Consider the following 18,480-nt stretch of genomic DNA (forward strand, 5'->3'; position numbering starts at 1 on the left):
CGCTTCCGCACATTCCAAATTTTTTTTTATAATAGCCTCCTTTCTTGGGATATTTTGGTTCTTCCAAAATTGAGCATATATCAGTCTCGCCGCTGTAATGATATGTAATGCCAAATACCATAAATCTTTTTTTACATTTTCCGGTTTGGAGCCGAGCAGGCATGTCTCTGGTCGCCAGTCAATCTTTAACACTAATATCTCATTAAGCCATTTCTTGATTTTCCCCCAAAATACCACTGCTTTTGGGCATGACCACCATTAGTGATAGTAAGTGCCATGTTCCCTTCCACATTTCCAACAGTCCGCTGATTGCCCTGAGAACATTTTAGCTAGTCTATTGGGTGGCACCTTTTCTGGGAATTTCTCCTCTGTGTTAGAGGCACATCTAATTATATTAAGATGATATAAGGTCTCCTACTGTTCACAAGGTTGATGCTATATGGAACAAAACTGTGACTGAATCTAGATGTTCTGCTTTGGATACCCCGAAGCCCCCTCCCAGAAGGCAAGAAGGAAAACAGGTTGTGAGAGGATATGCAGCGTCCCAGACAATCCTGCTCAGGCATCGCTTACATGCCGTGTGCTGGATAGACCTTATGACCAGACCCTGCAATTACAACCTTTGCAGTCATAAGATCAAAATTCAGGCACTTGGCAAGCAGCAAACAGTTCAAAGGTACGACAGCAGTGAAAAAAGTGACTTATGACCATTTTTCACACTTATGTCCATTCCAGCATCCCCATAATCATGTGATCAATGCAAATGCTTGGCAATAGACTCATATTTATGACGGTTGCAGTGTCCTGGAGTCACATGACCCCTTTCTGAGACCTTGTGACAAGCAAAGTCAATGGGGAAGCCCGATTCACTTAACAACAGTTTGACTACAGTGATTCACTTAACAACTGTAGCAAGTAAAGGTCCTAAAATGGGGTAAACTCACTTAACAACTGTTTCACTTAGCAAAAGAAATTTTGGGCTCAATTGTGGTCGTAAATTGAGGACTATCGGTATTTATAATGTGATTGCCATCTGTGACCTTCCAGGTTGATTTCTGATTAGCAAAGTCTAATGGGGAAGCTGGATCTACTTAACAACCATGTGATTCACTTAACAACTGCCATGATTTGCTAAATGACTGGCAAAAAAAAGATCACCTTGCTTAGCAATGGGAATTCTTGCAATTTATTGCATGTTATTTTAATTCTCGGCTGTTCACCGCCCTGAGTCCCTTCGGGGAGAAGGGCGGGATATAAATTTAATCAATCAATCAATCAATCAATCAATCAATCAATAATTCTGGTCTCAATTGTGATCGTAAGTTGAGTGTAGTTGGGTTCTTCTGGAACGCTGTCATTGGGGACACTTAGGATCTGGTGTTGCAGCCTGCATTACCAATTGTTCCAGCTAAATTTCCATTCTTCAAGCCAGCTAGTAACTGCTCCTCCTGAGGGCTGCAGCAAAGAGGAGGAGAGTCCTTTTCTGGCGGTTGGCAATCTCTCCCATGACAGCAATTACAAGTGCAGGAGGTCAGACTTAGATCAGAATCTTTTATGGAAGTCTAAATCTCACCACAGTGTGAGAGCTCTGGAAAACTCGAGAAAAAAAGAGAAGCATGCTTGAGAAAGAGAGGTTCCCTGCAGGGAAAGTCAAGATGCAGGGATCAGAGCTGAATGCAGAAGTCTCGTCTTTTTTCTGAGTCTCCTCTGCACATGCCCAAAGGCCTGCTGGTTTGCAAGATCAGCATCTGTCAGACCCTGCTTGTCAGGCTCCCAAAACTAAGGCAGACATGGAGAGTTACTTCTGAGCAGTTTTACTATTCCTCGCTTGTAGACCGAAATCTTGCCAAACTGAAGCTTGGTGCTCTCTGAGCGTGCTTGTTTTCTTGCAGATGTTTCATTATCCAAACTAAGTAACCTCAGTGCTAGTCATGATGTTACCTAGTTTGGGTAATGAAAGATCTGCAAGAAAATAGCCAAGCTCAGAGAGCACCAAGCAGGATCTAGGACCGTGATGGCGAACCTATGGCACAGACCCCTCTGAGGGCATGCCAGCCATTGCCGCAGCCCAGCTCCACCGCACATGCACCTCCCTCTGGACAGCTGGTCTTCAGGTCTCTCCGGGCATGCGCAGGGTGCATGCGAGGGATGCGCGCACATGCATGGGGGGGTAGGGCAGAGGTGGGTTTCAGCACGTTCTGACCAGTTCTGGAGAACCGGTAGCAGACATTTTGAGTAGTTTCGAGAACTGGTAGTAAAAATTCTGACTGGCCCCACCCCCATCTATTCTCTGCCTGCCAAGTCCCAGCTGATCGGGAGGAAATGGGGATTTTGCAGTATCCTTCCCCTGCCACGCCCACCAAGCCACACCCACAGAACCGGTAGTAAAAAATTTTGAAACCCACCACTGGGATAGGGGGCATGTGCAGAGAGTGCTCACATTGCATTTTGGGGCCTCGGGCGGCATCCCACACCCCAACACTTCCAGGTTGGTGCAAGAAGCTTTCCAGGCCCAAAATGGTGCAGGGGGGGGGAGGGGCGCCTGGCTTTCGGCACATGACAACAAAAAGGTCAGCCATCACCGATCTAGGACAACTTGCAGCAGCCAATTCACCATGGCTAACTTGCCACGGCCAGTTCACCGCTGTTAACTCACTGCAAAACAACTCGCCACAGCCAATTCCCTATGGGTCAAGAATTACACTCATATCAAAGGAATGGAATAGAATTGTTAAAGAAAGGATGAAAAGGAGGGATAAAATGAAATGTGAATGACAAAAAAATATTTTTTAAAAAATATTTTAAATAATTAAATTGAATTGTCCCGTAGCGAGTTGGCCACGCTGAGGTTGTCCCAAGAAGTGGTGAATTGGCTGCAGCGAGTTGGCCATGGTGAGTTGGGTACGGCAAACCAAGAACCCATTATTTCAACCCTTAGCTACAAATATGTTCCACGCTCCTTTATTAGTAAAACAACTACTTGCATCATATATAGGTAACCACAATTGAGCCCAAAATTTCTGTTGCTAAGCAAGATCGTTGTTAAGTAAATTTTTCCCATTTTACAACTTTTCTTGCTGCAGTTATTAAGTGAATCATTGCAGTTGTTCAGTTAGTAACATGGTTGTTAAGTAAATTTGGCTTCCCCACTGACCTGTTTGTCAGAAGGTTGCAAAAGGGGAATCAGTCAGTTGCCAAGCATCTGAACTTTGATCCTGTGACCATGGGGATGCTACAATAGTCACAAGTGTGAAAACTGGTTATAAGTCACTTTTTTCAGTGCCGTTGTAACTTTGAATGATCACTACACAAATTGTTGTAAATGGAGGACTACCTGTACTCTGAGAACTCCTTGGGAGGAGCCATCTTGATTCTCTTCCTCCCATCCAAACTATCTAAACTTCACTGTCTCTTGGTCTTCTGAAATGCAACCTCTCCCTCTTGGGGATCCAGATACATTCCACCCCACTGCTCCTGTTAATTCAGAATCTGGTTCCTTGGAGAGGCCCATAACATGGACCATTCCTTTAACAGTCTTGCTTCTCCTATCAAAAAACAATGCAACTCTCCCCAATCTCATTGACAAACGTGATTTCTTTATAGCAATAACACTTAGACTTATATACTGCTTCACAGTGCTTTACAGCCCTCTCTAAGCGGTTTTACAGAGTCAGCATATGGCTCTCAACCATCTGGGTCCTCATTTTACCGACCTTGGATGGATGGAAGGCGGAGTCAACCTTAAGCCTCACAGGATCGAACTGCTGAAATGCTGGCATCCGGCAGTACTGCATTCTAACCATTGCACGACCACTGCTCCTTTATTTCCTCTTTTGGAAACAGATAGCTGAAGTTAAACTAGGTGGCAAGAACCATCCCTGGGGCAAAACTGTGACAACCCCAGATGGATTGTGGCAATTATGGTTTATTTCCTTTCCCTTTTTTTCAGAGCCTTTTCATAACTCATTGTGCTAAGGAAAATTTATGAATGAAAGCGAGCGAAGAATGTGAATTGGTAATGTGGCAATGGCATTATGACACAAGATGCTGAGAAGGGTTTTACCAGCATCCTGTAGAGGAATGATCAGCAACTGCAATGCATTTTGCTAACATTCTCGGAAGCCTTCTTGGTATGAAAGGGAGCCTGGCTGAGTTGACACCAAAAGCATCTCGGTTATGCTTCAAAGGATCCAGCGCCCTGGATAAGTGGCGTTTTCTTACATAAGCACCAACTTAGAGCTGCTTCCTCCCCAAAGGAGAAGCTGCAAAAGCTACATTGCATGATTTTCTTGACATTTCTGGATATATCTACAATCCCATCAGCCCTGTAAAATGGTATTTATGTAACCGGCAAGAGCAAAGAGTCCACGAGAACCAATTCAGTCAGCAAAAACATCCTGTTCCTCACGCGTGGGTTATATTTTTGTTTTCTTTCATGCTTTTGAGTCCATCTTACCTCTAGGTCACTGCCTGAATCAATCCCTGCAGTTTTCAGAAGTGGCTTGGGTAGCGTTCTTGGGCTGTGGGAGAATAACTGGCTCAATGTCACCCTGTGTTGGTCCTTCAAGGTGATCCAAGCCAGGAAACCAAAAGCATCAATACAAATACAGTACTTCTTTTATTGTACAGTTACAGTGGTGTTTTTTCAACCACAGCCCCTTTAAGATGAGTGGACGTCAACTCACAGAATTCTTTAAGACAGAATTCTTTAAAGGGGTCATGGTTGAAAAAAACCTACATTACAGTAACAGAATTCTCTTCCCTCCCTGCCTTTATGTTTCAGAGAATGAGAAAAGAGATGCTTTCTCAAACTACACTTCTGGTTTGAACTCAGATTTTATTTGATGGTTGTCTAGGCTGCGGCTCTTCCTCCTGTCTCCCAAGGTTATTCTCACAGCCCTTTACACCTAGCTGGCTTTGTGTCTAAACCAAGATGAGAACCACACTTAGAAGACATGCATCCAGCTTTGGTCACCATATTATAAAAAAGATATAAAGAACTCTGGAAAGAGTGCAGAGAAGAGCAACAAAGATGATTAGGGGTCTGGGGGCTAAAATGTACAAAAAACAGTTTCAGGAATTTTGTATGTCATGTCTAATGAAAAGAAGGACTAGGGCTGAGTTGATAGCAGTGTTCTAATATTTGATGGGTTGCACAAAAAAAAGGGGGTCAACCTATTTTCCAAAGCACCAGAAGTCAGAACAAGAATTAATGGATGAAAATTAATCAAGGAGAGAAGCAACCGTCAGTGAGAACAATAAGCCAGTGGAACAGCTTGCCTCCAGAAGTTGTGGGTGCTCCATCACTGGAGGCTTTTAAGACTGGACAGCCACTTGTCCGGAATAGTACAGGGTCTCCTGTTTGAGCAGGAGGTTGAAGGGACCTCTAAGGTCCCTTCTAACTCTGTTTATTCTGTTATTTGGGTCCTCTAGTTTCTAGCCTGGTGCCTGGTGTTTCCCAACCTCGGCAACTTTTAAGATGTCTGGACTTCAGCTCCCAGAATTCCCCAGCCAAAGTGCCTGAGCTAAATGGAGGTTTGAAAAAAAGCAGAATGAGTCATTTATAGCAACACTGAAAAATGCTTATTGGGTGGAAGACAATTCAATTCATCCATATATACAACAAGTAAATTGATGTAAACACTTAAATAACAACAGTACCCAGATAGAATGTTAACCCCTATCTCTGCTGGTTAAAATATCTTTGGTTAGTTGCCCTAATTTACTGCAACACATTTTTAGGCAGGATCTCTACACTGTAATTTCCACTAGGTGGATCACCTTAAAACAGGAGGATGAAAAGAAGAAAAAAAAGGGGGGGGGCAGAAGAACTGCTGCTATCTTCTGTAAGTGGAGAATACTTTGGTGCACTGCAGAAGCAGCTTCCTAGCAAGTAATCAGAAAACAGAATCTTCAGATTTTAGGAATGGACAGATGATATTATTCTTCATTAGCTCACTTTCTGTGGTCAGCATTCATTATTAACATCCTGCATCCATCCTTTGCAAACAAAAGCTCACATCTTATGGAAATTATATTTGGTGTTTGACAATGCAGCCCCACATCACTGAAGCAAACTAAATCAGGGATGGGCCCAGCTGATTAAGCCACTGTGGAACTTCAGGGAAAGCTTATTGTGAACATTCAACCTACTGTGATTCATTCAGCAAATTACGGTTAAGGAAACCACAATGAGCATGATACAAGAATCTAGTTAACACTGTTTAGAAATTACCTCCTATGGAACATGCAAAACATGTCAAGCAACGCAATTCTGCAAAGATAATCAAGTTAAACTGAAGATGCCTCCCATTCAGTGTCTTCCTCTCTGAAAAACTTACATGTTCTAGAAAACACGGTCCTATTTCACTGAGATGAGGGTCCTCATTGTTGTACTGCTTCTCCAAGTCCCTTACAAAGCCCATCTGAAACCTGTAGATGTCTTCAATGTTGCCAAATATGATCTTCAGCTGCTCATCACTGAACATGTCTCTTCTCTTCCGACACTGCTTTAAATAACCCTGGAGGAAAATACAAAAAGAGACTAAGTTTACAAGTCAAGGATCCCATCACAAATAAGCTGTCCATTCCCTTAACCCTCTATGGCTGGACACTACAAAAATATTACCCCAAGATCAGTACTGAAGTAGAATTCAGTCCCCAGTGTAATCAATATTTTGACCCCTCCAAGATGTTTTGATAAAGAATCAGAGTCAATCCTTTGGTATAGTTGGGAGCCCCAAAGAACCACACTCTAGTTCACAGACTGTGTTTGCAAGTTGGTCAAAAATCCAGTGGTTCCAGCTGCAGAACAAGCCAAGCTTGGTTAGACTCAGAATGTTTTTCTTCTTTGCATTGGACTTTGTTGCACAAATCCAGCACAATTAGTTACTTTATGACCCAGGGTTCATTCGGAGAATGGGCTCCTCGGGGAGCCAACCTAACTAAGTAGGTTGTGCACCAAGGAGAAGGGTCAGATTGGAGTTCTGGTAGAAGAAAGGTCTGTAAGATCCTGGAGGGGGGCTGGTGGTGAGTGTGCACAAGATTTAGCAAAATGCCCCTTCGGTGCTCAATGGATGGATGGATGGATGGATGGATGGGAGGGAGGGAGGGGAAGGGAAGGATTCACACACACACACACACACACACACACACACACACACACACACACACACAATTTTAGCTGACCTGTGTGACTGCAACCTCTCTATCTCTTTCTGCTGTCCCTGGGTTTAAGTTCAGCTCAAGCCCAACTCCATCTATCCGTCTTTGCCACTGCAGGGCAGGTGGCTTTGGGTGCTCTACTCAGCTCTCTCTCAGTGGTGGGCTCCAGTGTGGAACCTTTTAAACCCATGGACTATTGATTCAATCTTCTTGACCCAACAGGCAGTCCAACCTTTTCTTTGACTTGTTGCAACACCTTACCCTCAGCAGTGCCAGAGAGAAGATTCAGTGGTAGTCACTTTATTGGTCTCCAGAATGAACCTGAGACTATCAGATATATTTTGCGGTTGCCCATTTAATGCCAATGTACATACAGGAATATTTTTACCATCTCTTAATCTCCTCAAGGGAGAGATCTTTTGTTTTTGCTGGAAGATCAGACTCTTCAGCTCTTCAGAAGAGTTGCTACTAAGTTTCTATCTGCAGTGATTGCCTTTAGCATAATGCATCCTAATCTTTGACAGATGACATTGAACAATTTTGTTTTTCCCTTTCTATTCACTTCATTAATATTTTATTTCATACTATTTTAACTATATACTATTTTATCATATGTATTCAATTTATCTTTTTATCTTGCTAGTCCTTGACCATAACTGAGTACCTGTAATTAAATAGGCCTTATGTGTTTTAACTTTTCAAAAGAAGGGAATGCGTACTGTATGTAATCCCCCAGTACTGCCTATTATTTGAAAAAAATCAGTCAATTCCTGGATTTCTCCCAATAGAAAAACTGCTCTCTCAGCACCTGCTGGGAGACAACCGAATGCTTAAGAAACTTGGCAGAGCCAGATACTTCAACTCTACACCTACTAGTTGCTGACCCTTCCTTTGAAGAGCCTTGATCTTCTCTGAAGCTTGAGATGCACATGCCTGGAAAACGGTAGACTATGAAACAGTTATTTGCTGCTGGATTCACAAAACTTACTTAAATGGATCAGTTAAAAAAGTAGTGGTGCGTTTGCACAAGCAGCTAAATTTGGTACAATGACACTTTTGACACTTTCAGACAGTTCCTGACTTTGGAGGTCTTCTAGTCCAACCCCCTACTCAATCTGGAGACCTGTTCTGTCCCCGTACCACGCACACACCCAACCAGCCAGCTGAGGGTTAAATAAACTCTTCAAACACTCAACGTCAGTGATAAGGAACTTGGCAGCAACTCCGTGGCTGCCTGCCAAGAACTTTTACTCCGATAACACAGACAAAAATACACACAGTTTGAATAATCCAGTTTGTAATTAAATCCACAGCAAATAGGCGTTGTGTCCAAAGGTGCAAAGTGACTTGCCAGAGATTAGCTTTGTCCGTCACAGAGTCCGAATGGCCATCACACTCCCTTTTATAGCCTGTGGGGTGTGGTTCAGTGACTCAGCTTAATCTCTGGCACATCTCCTTTTCTGCTGCGCACGCTTGTCTCTCCGACGCTGGCGTGGGTCCAACCACAATGTTTCTTCGTCACTATCCGACGGCTCGAAAACACCTGGCTCCTGGCCAATCTCTTCTGCTTCAGGAGACACCTGAGGCATTGCCAGAGAGGAGGGTCCTGGAGAGGGAGGCCTGGCCATCTCCTCTCCTTCATGTTCGGAGCCTTCTTCCTCCGATAAGATAGGCTCGGAGGACGGAGCCACAACAAGACCCTTTATAATTCCAGACAAATGGCTGTCCAATCTCTTGTTCAAAACCTCCAGTGATGAAGCACCCACAACTTCTGAAGGCATGTTGTTCCACTGGTTAATTGTTCTAACTGTCAGGATATTCCTCCTTAATTCCTAGGTTGCTTCTCTCCTTGATAAGGTTACATCTATTACTTCTCATCCTGCCTTCATGTGCTTTGGACCCCCTTTTCCTTGTGGCAACCCCTTAGATATTGGACAACTGCTATCATGTTACATCTAGTCCTTCTCTTTGTTAGACTAGACATACCCAGTTTTTGAAAGAGGTTCCAATGCAGTGCCGAACACTCAGTAAATTATTGTCTTAGTCTAACTTAGATAATTGCATCACCTTTGCATCATGATGCACCTTGCTGAAATGACATAAGCCATCATATGAAGCGTACTCTGAATCGAGTCCATTTGGTTCCTTCATAGTTCATGCACTGTGCAATCCCAGAAGATGGGTTAACTCAAGCAGGTTGTATCTGAGCTACAAATTTAATCTGGAACATCACAAGAAAAGATGAGGACTTTTGAAGTGAGGCCACACACCTCTCATTGAAGGACTCACTGAGTTTATTTACTAATTTATTAAATTTGTTTCCTGCCCATCTTGCTTTGAGGGGACTCTGGGCAGCTTATAACTATTAAAAGCCAATAAAACCATGAATAAATATTGCTAGTAGCAGTAATAATTTAAAAGATGGGGAGGAAGGAAGCAGGATATGCACAGGGAAAGCTGTTCTAAATGAACAGCTCATTATAGTATAACTTTTATATTGGGGAAAAGTCATCTATCCACTGCTTGCTTTGTTAACAAAACAAAACAAAAAACAAACAAACAAACAAAAAAACGATGGATCTCTCATACCGGAGAGAACTTTGTTAAGTGATAGACTTTCCTTTTAAAGTACTTTTTCATGTAGTCCCTCTGGACTAGGTATGGGGCAATTCTTTTTCCAGGAAGTTAAGTGCCTTAGATAAGGCTTTAGAGCTTTAGATACACAAATTTTGGGATTGTGATGCAGTACCTATCACTGTTTGTCAACCATTCCTATTTGGGGGATTTGGTAAGGGAAGTAATGGGCAGACCACATATAATTGTTGTTATGGAAAAGAGGTCTCTTGGAGCAGGGGTCTCCAACCTTGGCAACTTTAAGCCTGGCTGATGTCAACTCCCAGAATCCTCAGCCAGCAAAGCTGGCTGGGGAATTCTAGGAGTTGACATCCTCCAGGCTTAAAGTTGCCAAGGTTGGAGACCTCTGTCTTGGAGAATCCAAAGGTTTTGTTACAAGAGCTGAACAGAAATAATTTTCCATCCTATCTGTGGGCTGAAGAGTAAAGGAAGGTTTTCCACTTTCCCACTTTCCACTCCATGTTTCTACTTCTCCAGAACATCAGAGACTTCTCCAGGATGAGGCCCACCATTGGCATTCTTTTTCAGTGTGGTCCTCTTCTCTCTAGTTGATGTTAGTGGCAGTGCCAAGAAATATAGATTTCATTTTTGTATATCCCCCAATGCTTTCAACTAGCATCCTACTGCTGTATTTAGAAGAGGTCAACTTCCTTCCTTCAAATTGTGGAGCATATTTGGAGAAATGGGGCCAAAGATGACATCTATAAGTCAGAGTAAACATTCATAATCTTGATAACATTCTCAAATTTAATTTTTGTTTGAAATAATACTCTTCTGGGGGAGAATTTCATAATGCGGGTATAAAAGAAGCAGCGGCACAGAAGCAAAGGTATTTTTCATTACTGTTACCGGTATTGCCTTTTGATTCCTGATGTACAAGTCATCCTGATTCCAGCATTATTTAGGAAAAAACCCTGAAATGGCCATTCCTTTCTATTTTAAATGGTTTTTCAATTTGGAACTTTGGAATTTTGTGGATATCTAGGACCAATCCAAATGACTGAACTGATTTCTTCTGACTATGTGATTAATTAGAAGGTGCAATTGAATTCCCTTCAAACTAAACTCTGAATCAAATATCCACACAGTATTCCTTTTGAAAGACCTGAACCCATAGGCTCTTTTTTTCCCCAAGGAGAAAAAGGAAATCTTTGAGAAGCTGTGAATGATGGCTCCATGCTAGCTCCATTTCTGAAACTAATCCTTGGCTGCTGTCCCACACTGAGAAGCAACTGGATCCATGGATCACATTAATTTCCTACAATGCTGCCAAGCCAATGTCTGAGCATAGTGGAAAATTCAAGGGATGGCCTAGACACTTAATTTAAAGCATTGTCATCCCATCCAGATAATTCAACCAGAAATCTCAAAGAGGCGAGAATAGGATTCAAGAACTCTTTGTCAACTTGTACCTGCAATTGACCCAGTCCTTTAGAATACAATGATTTTCAGAATAATGTCTCTCTACCCAGACAGCCCCATAATAGATTCATTTCTCTGAATTCAGACAAGGTCTGAATAGGGAATTATGAATTCTAATTATAAAGCATTTCTAGTCAAGACTCTGTTTCCTGCAAATGACAATGTCATCTGATCCAGCTCTATTTATATTCTGTAATTCTTCACATCTCATTTTTTTTCTTTTGCTGTGCTACTGTGTTCCTGAACTGAGTTTGTACTTTGTGGCCTGCCTTGTGGTTTGGACTCCTTTGATCCCATTTGTAGTAACCTTTGGACCCAGTTTTACTGGCTCTGTTCATGAGGATTCTTGGATTTGATCCTGGACACATTACAGACTACAGAGTATTGATTTTGTCCACTGGCTTTACTAACTGCTTAACACATTGTAAGCCGCCCTGAGTCTCCGGAGAAGGGCGGCATATAAATCAATCAATCAATCAATCAATCAATCAATCAATCAATAAAATAAAACTGCAGTTGAGTTGGTTATTTAGTTATCCAGGAACGAAGAGGATGTAAAACAGTGATTCTTAACCTGGGGTCTGCAGACCCCTGGAGGCCCACAATGTCATCACAGGGGGTCCATGAAGGCTTGAAAAATGTTATGATTTAAGAATAGAATTCTTTATTGGTCAAGTGTTATTGGACACACAAGGAATGTGTTTCCAGTGCAGAAGCTCTCACTGTACATACCAAACAGCAACGTGGTAGGTCATAGATCATAAATCATAGTTACAATCATTAATCATATGATAAAAATGACAAGTAATAAATCATAAGATACCAATAGGAGAAGATAGTAGGAAAGATGAGAAGAAGAGAAGGGTAACAGCAATTCAGGTAGTCCTCGACTTACAACAGTTTATTTAGTGGCTGTTCAAAGTTACAACTGCACTGAAAAAAGTGATTTATGACAATTTTTCACACCTATGACCATTGTAGCAATGGGCAGGAATAGGATGTTACGGCTCCCCTCTTTTATGGAGGTCCATCTAATGGGACCAAGCACATCTTCTCTGTGGTGGCTCCCTCCCTGTGGAACATCATCGATATGGTGATAAGATTTGCCACTATCTTGACAAAAGACCCGAAAGACATGGTTTGACCAGTGAATCTAGGGACCCCAGGGCGAATTGGAGCCCATCAAGTGAGTAGCTTGATTGTTATTGCAGGGGGGTTATTGGGGTTTGTATAGGGTAGGATAGGACAGGACAGGACATAATATAGGGAAAATGGAATGGAACGGAACGGAACGGAACGGAACGGAACGGAACAGAACAGAACAGAACAGAACAGAACAGAACAGAACAGAATAGGAACAGGAACAGGAACATGCGACTATTCCAACACCCTCAGATTTCACTGAACTCCAGACAAGCATCAATGCATTTGGCTGACATCTAAAGGGTTTCCATTGTCTTTTCCAGCATTCTCCAATGCCGCCCCAAACACTCTGGTTTTGTCCACTTAATTTGGGCAAAATGAGCTTTCCTGAAGCTGCGCCTGAGATGTCATTTTGAAAATGGGAATGTTCATTGCAATCTGTTCTGTTTAAGAAGACACTAGAAAGGTTCTTGTTTCTCCACCTTTGGGGAAGATTGTTCATTCAGTTCCATTTGGGGTAATAAAGAGCAGCAGACGAGGTTAGGCAATAGCCACCTGCCTTCATAAAGTGAGTTGAGTCACCATAAACTGGAGCAATTCCAGCAAAAAACCCATCAGCCTCCCAGCAAATTTGACCCAGGAGATGCTTAACAGTAGGCAGCGTCCTCGGTTCCAGCTTTCCCTCTTTATACCAGCATTAAAATTATGAGAAGGAGAAATGAGGACATTTATAAAATGTGCTATTTCTTCTGTAAGGCAAATAGATGGATCTCTCCAATTCAAACGATGTAATCACAATTAAATTTATTCTGTTTCTTCATAGAAACAATCCAATTAACACACACACACACGCATACACCAGGGACATTCAATTTCACCGTGTGGTTTATTTTTTTCTGTCTAGTAGAAAAGAGCCAATTTGGAAGAATGTTCCATCTGAGTTAGGGAGAACAGCATACATGCTAACGGTTCTCAGAAGCTGGAAACAGGGTTGTTAATATTAAAGCTAGCTGGAGGCACACAGTAGTTGCAACCTTTCATTTGGATGGTTTTCTAAAGGCTGCAGTTTGTTGAGGTTGACCAGAAAGGAGGGGAGTGTGGAAAACTTAACAAAGAAAAAGAACATTGTTTTCCTTCTGCAGATTGCAACGTCACTCAAGAAGCAGGGACACAATTTCTTAAGAGGCTGTCAGTGCCATTTATACATGGAAATTCCTGGAGAACACTGAATGGATGCCACACAACCTTAAACCAACCGTAGGTTCAAATATGGAATTTAAGGGATTCACCTGCCCTTTAGGACCTGGGGTGACTAAATGGATAGATACAATACGTGGGCTCCTTGGTGCTCTCTCAGCTGGATGGTTTTCTTGCAGACATTTCATTCCCCCAATTAAGTAATATCATCAGTGCTAGCCCTAAAATGTCTTCAAAAAATTCAACAAACTCAGAGAGCACCAAGGACCCCTCATATCAACCCTGAGCTACAAATATTCTCCTTTATCGATGCAATATGTTTTCCAATCAACAATGGCAGAAAGATAGCCCTGTAGTGGGAAGATTGCAAAGGGCAACCACATGACTTTGAGATGCTGAAAACATTGTAAAATACAAGCCAGTTGCCAAGCGCTGAATTTTGATCACCTGACTGTGGGGATGCTGCAACAATCATGGCATGATTTATGATCGGTCCTCACACTTACGATATGACTGTTGCAGTATATTTGTAGGTCAGGGTTGAAATGAGGGGTCCTTGGTGCTCTCTGAGCTGGGTGGGGTTTTTTGCAGATGTTTCATGACCCAACTAGGTTACAACATCAATGCAAGTGGTGCTGATGTTACTTAGTTTGGAGAACGAAACCACCCAGCTCAGAGAGCACTAACGACCCCATATATTGCACCACTTCCATTCATTTAGTCATCTGAGGTCCTAAAGGGCAGGTGAATCCCTTAACTTCCATATTTGAGCCTATGGTTAGTTTAACAACTGTTTGAAGTCACTAAACGAATGGTTGCAAGTTGAGGACTACCCATAGGCCAGGCTTGGAATCATTCACTGACTTGAGCAACTTATGGAAAACGGTGGAATTGAGCTGGAATTGACTCAGATGCCATTTATTTTATGAGCAAATAATCAGATCTCCCTTGATTCTGCCCTCAATGTGTGCAGTAGAGCAGAGAAATGGGCTTGTTTCACTGCCAGAGTGTTGCTCATTTTTGAGCACTGTTTAAGAAAACCTATTTACTGCTCATCAAAAAGGCCGTTATCATCATCATCATCATTATCCCACTTTTCTACTGAGAGCACAGAAGATTCCAAGATTCCAATATTTGAGGGGATAGCGCAAAGAAAAAGGGGTCAGCCTATTTTCCAGAAAGCAAGACAAGAAACAATGGCTGGAAACTGAGCAAAGAGAGAACCAATCTAGAAGAAATTTCCCGACAGTGAGAAGAATTAACCAGTGGAAGGGCTTGACTTCAGAAGTTGTGGGTGCTTCATCACTGGAGGCTTTTAAGAAGAGACTGGGCAGCCACTTGTCTGAAAGGGTATAGGGCAGTGATGGCTAACCTTTTCTGGACCGAATGCCCAAAGCCCCAAAATGCAATGTGCCCCACCCCCGCGCATGCATGTACTACACCCCCCACATGTGCCCCGCACATGCGACATCCCTGCATGCGCCCCACCCCCATGCATGTGTGTGCGCCCTGTGTGCACCCCACCCCCTACGCAACCCTGCACATGCACCCCACCGCCTGTGCATACACGTGCGACACACCCCCTATGCACCCCGCCCCTGCACATGTGCGGCAGAGGCCCAAAGAGCAGCTGGCCAGCGGGAGTCATGCACACATGCACGGCAGAACTCAGCTGGGGCGACGGCTCGCATGTTCACAGAGAAGGAGCTGCAGGCCACCTCTGGCACGCGTGCCATAGGTTCGCCATCACGGGTATAGGGTCTCCTACTTGATGGGGTTGGGCTAGAAGACCTCCAAGGTCCCTTCCAACTCTGTTATTCTGTTAAGATGGCTTATTCCACCTCATACCCTCACTTCTGTAAATAAGGGCAAACCAATAAATACACATTATGCCAAAAAGTTATCTGTGGTTGGGATGGCCTTCTGAAATAAGGTAGGTCAGAAAATAGATACCACAAAGATTCCATAAATGTTATTTTTAATATATATATAAAATAACATAATTGTGAAACCTGCTAGAATTTTTTTCTCCCTCCTTCTTATACCAAGTAGAATCAAGGTGGGAGTTTTAAGTTTCTTTCTCAACTTTCCACTTTACTAAGGCTAAATTGGTTTTCCTCCCTTAATGGCTCATGTGTTCCTTCATCAAAATTATCTCCACATTTCTCTACATGTTGCTTATTTGGAAATGCTTATTTACCAAACCAAATGCACTCCAGCTTGACAGGTGGCAGTGATGAATACCCACCATAAATCCATACAACTATATCAGAATTGATTAGTTTTATGTGAAGTGCTACATCAATTTTAAAAAGCAAGCAGGCAGGCAGGGCCAAATTGCCATGTTTTTCATAAGGCCAAAGCAAAAAAGACTTCCTCAAATATTATGAAATTAATTTTTTCCATTATAATTCTACTGAAACAAACACTTTTTGTGTTTTCAAACCTTCATTCATCCTTGAACCTCTAGGCACAGAATGGGATCGATATTTTTGTTTTTAAAAATATCATGGCTGTATATTTGCACGCACAAACACACAGAGACACACTATTCTCCACACTTAGTTGTTTGAAAAGACTTAATTGTTTTAAATAACAGCAATAAACTTCCTGAGATTGGATAGCAATCTAGCTGTCATATAAATTAACCCCTTAGAACCTCTGATGTCATCACAAGAGCCTTTGATGCAGCCACTTCTGCATCAAACTATCAATGGTTGCTCATCGGTGGGTAAAAGCCTTAAATATTGGCTATTGCATAGTTGCTGAAAAGTAAATTCTCAAAAGTGGATGCCTGAAACACCTTCAGAGATATTCTGAGGAAATAATTTTAATACTCAAAGACTGTGTTCATAGGTATGCTAAGGTTTATATCTGGATTAACAAAATCGAATTCCTGTGTTCACACAGCATGCAACAATGGACATACCAACCCTTTGATGATTTTATGAGATGGTGTGGTTCATGCAATATGCTCAGTCAATAGCTGGGCTCCTCACAACGCACTCAACCACAAAGTGTACGATCCCATTTTACGCTAGTGTACCCTACTGTGTGAATTACACTGTCTGAACATATGAAGAATGGCTGCAGGAACTGGGTATGTTCACTCTAAAAATGAGAAGGACTAGAGGTGACATGATAGCAGCCTTCCAATATCTGAAGGGCTGCCACAAAGAAGAGGGAGTCAATTTATTCTCCAAAGCACCTGAGGACAGGACAAGAAGTCACGGGTGGAAGATCGTTAAAGAGAGATCCAACCTAGAACTAAGGAGAAATTTCCTGTCAGTAAAATCACTTAGGCAATGGAATGGCTTGCCTCCAGAAGCTGTGGGTGCTTCAACACTGGAGGTTTCAAGAAAACATTGCACAGCCATTTGTCCAGAATGGTATATGGTCTTGTGCCTGAGGAGGGGGTTGGACTAGAACATAGTTCCCCAACCTTTCCAGGTTGGCAGCCCGGAGGGCGGGGAGGGGGGAAAGAGGGGATGGTTTGTGGGAGGGGCAGGTGCACATGCATGTGATCGAGCACCTGTTGCTTACACAATTGGGGCTATGAGTGCCCGTGACAATGCTCAACGCAACTGGGGCTGCGGGCACCGGCAACGCTCACAGCGATGCTCACACAAGTGGGGCTGTTCACATGCGCACATACACACGTAGCAGCTAGCTACTCATGTTGCCCACTAGTGGGCAACAGCCCACAGATTGGGGACCCCTGAACTAGAAGGTCTCAAAAGTCCCTTCAACTCTGTTATCTGTTCTTTTAAAAATTAAGCTATAGAGTGAGATTTCACGGAAACTGGATTTTCTCACATGATTGGCAAGATTCTTTTCTCACTTTCTTTTTTCCCTATCTGAAGATTAAAAATGCAGAAGTATACAGTGATGACAAACATTATCAAGGGAATAAGGGGGCAGGGCTATGGTTAGATTACCTCCAAATTAAACAGTTATCACGTCAACAAAAGTGCACCTGAACACTAGTTATCCTCATATTCCAGTGCCTACAATACACAAATGTTGCTTCATTTGATTCTCACAATTAAATTGGAAAAATGGACTGTGAAAGAATGACTTATGTTGGTCCAAAGAACTTCAAGGTTAGACAGAGAGATGAAATTAATCCACCTGATCCCCTAATCCATCTGCACCCGAGGCTTGAATCTTAAACAAAATATTCAGGAAGAGGCTGGCTTACCTCACAAATGTCCTTCAGATGTTTGATATAGTGGCGCTCCGTGCTCATGATTTCATTAATGACATTGGCTCTCATCTGGTCTCGGTTCTGGAGGGTTCTCCCGAGACAGAGGCAGTCAGTGGCATTTGGATCCAAATGTCCATTCTGTACTTCGCTCGTGCCTTCTTCAACTCCATCTTCTTGGTTGACCCAGAGCTGTAACCAAAGACAATATCAGCCCATTAGGTTGGTTTTCTAGTGATGTTGAGAGCAACCATCCCAGATGAGACAAGGGCTTAAGCGGGGAATTAGCTTGGACTTGCTACGTAAACACCAGAGGACAAAGACGGACACCCTCTGAATGACTTTGAACCGTATCTAGTCCTTCCCAGGTGAAAGCTGTAAACTCAGGAGATTCCTGTGGCATAGGCATAAAACAATAAAATAACTAGTTTGAATTCTACACATATGGCACATGACAAGCCATGCCAACATTTTTCTCTTATATTCTAATTATTGAATTTAATTTAATTCAATTATTGAATTTGATGCCCAGCAAGTTTAAGGGACTGAAGCCAATTATGTGCCCTAATTTGATCTCAAAGCTAAAGAAATGCAGAGTTTTGTAGATACTGGATACATTCTCTACTCTGTTGGGCTAGCCTGCACGGTTTACACTGGCCAGTCAACTGGCCAGTAAAACCACAGAAGGACTGTGATTTTAGTGAATTAATTCATAT

At 42.6% G+C, this 18,480-nt stretch overlaps 1 protein-coding gene across 1 annotated transcript in view; it reads right to left on the reverse strand.

The window, feature by feature from the left end:
- ARHGEF9 (Cdc42 guanine nucleotide exchange factor 9) overlaps window positions 1–18,480 on the reverse strand; it is a 154,680-nt gene that overhangs the window by 63,195 nt on the left and 73,005 nt on the right. The window contains exons 3-4 of the mRNA XM_070951729.1: window positions 17,762–17,956; window positions 6,342–6,521 (exon numbers count right to left, since the gene is read on the reverse strand). Coding sequence (XP_070807830.1) covers window positions 6,342–6,521; window positions 17,762–17,956 — 375 coding nt within the window. The remainder of the gene's footprint in view (window positions 1–6,341; window positions 6,522–17,761; window positions 17,957–18,480) is intronic.

The sequence above is a fragment of the Pituophis catenifer genome, unplaced genomic scaffold (assembly GCF_029215685.1).
Source record: "Pituophis catenifer annectens isolate HBS135680 unplaced genomic scaffold, rPitCat1.0.hap2 SCAF_11, whole genome shotgun sequence".
In the NCBI taxonomy this organism is placed as follows: domain Eukaryota; kingdom Metazoa; phylum Chordata; class Lepidosauria; order Squamata; family Colubridae; genus Pituophis; species Pituophis catenifer.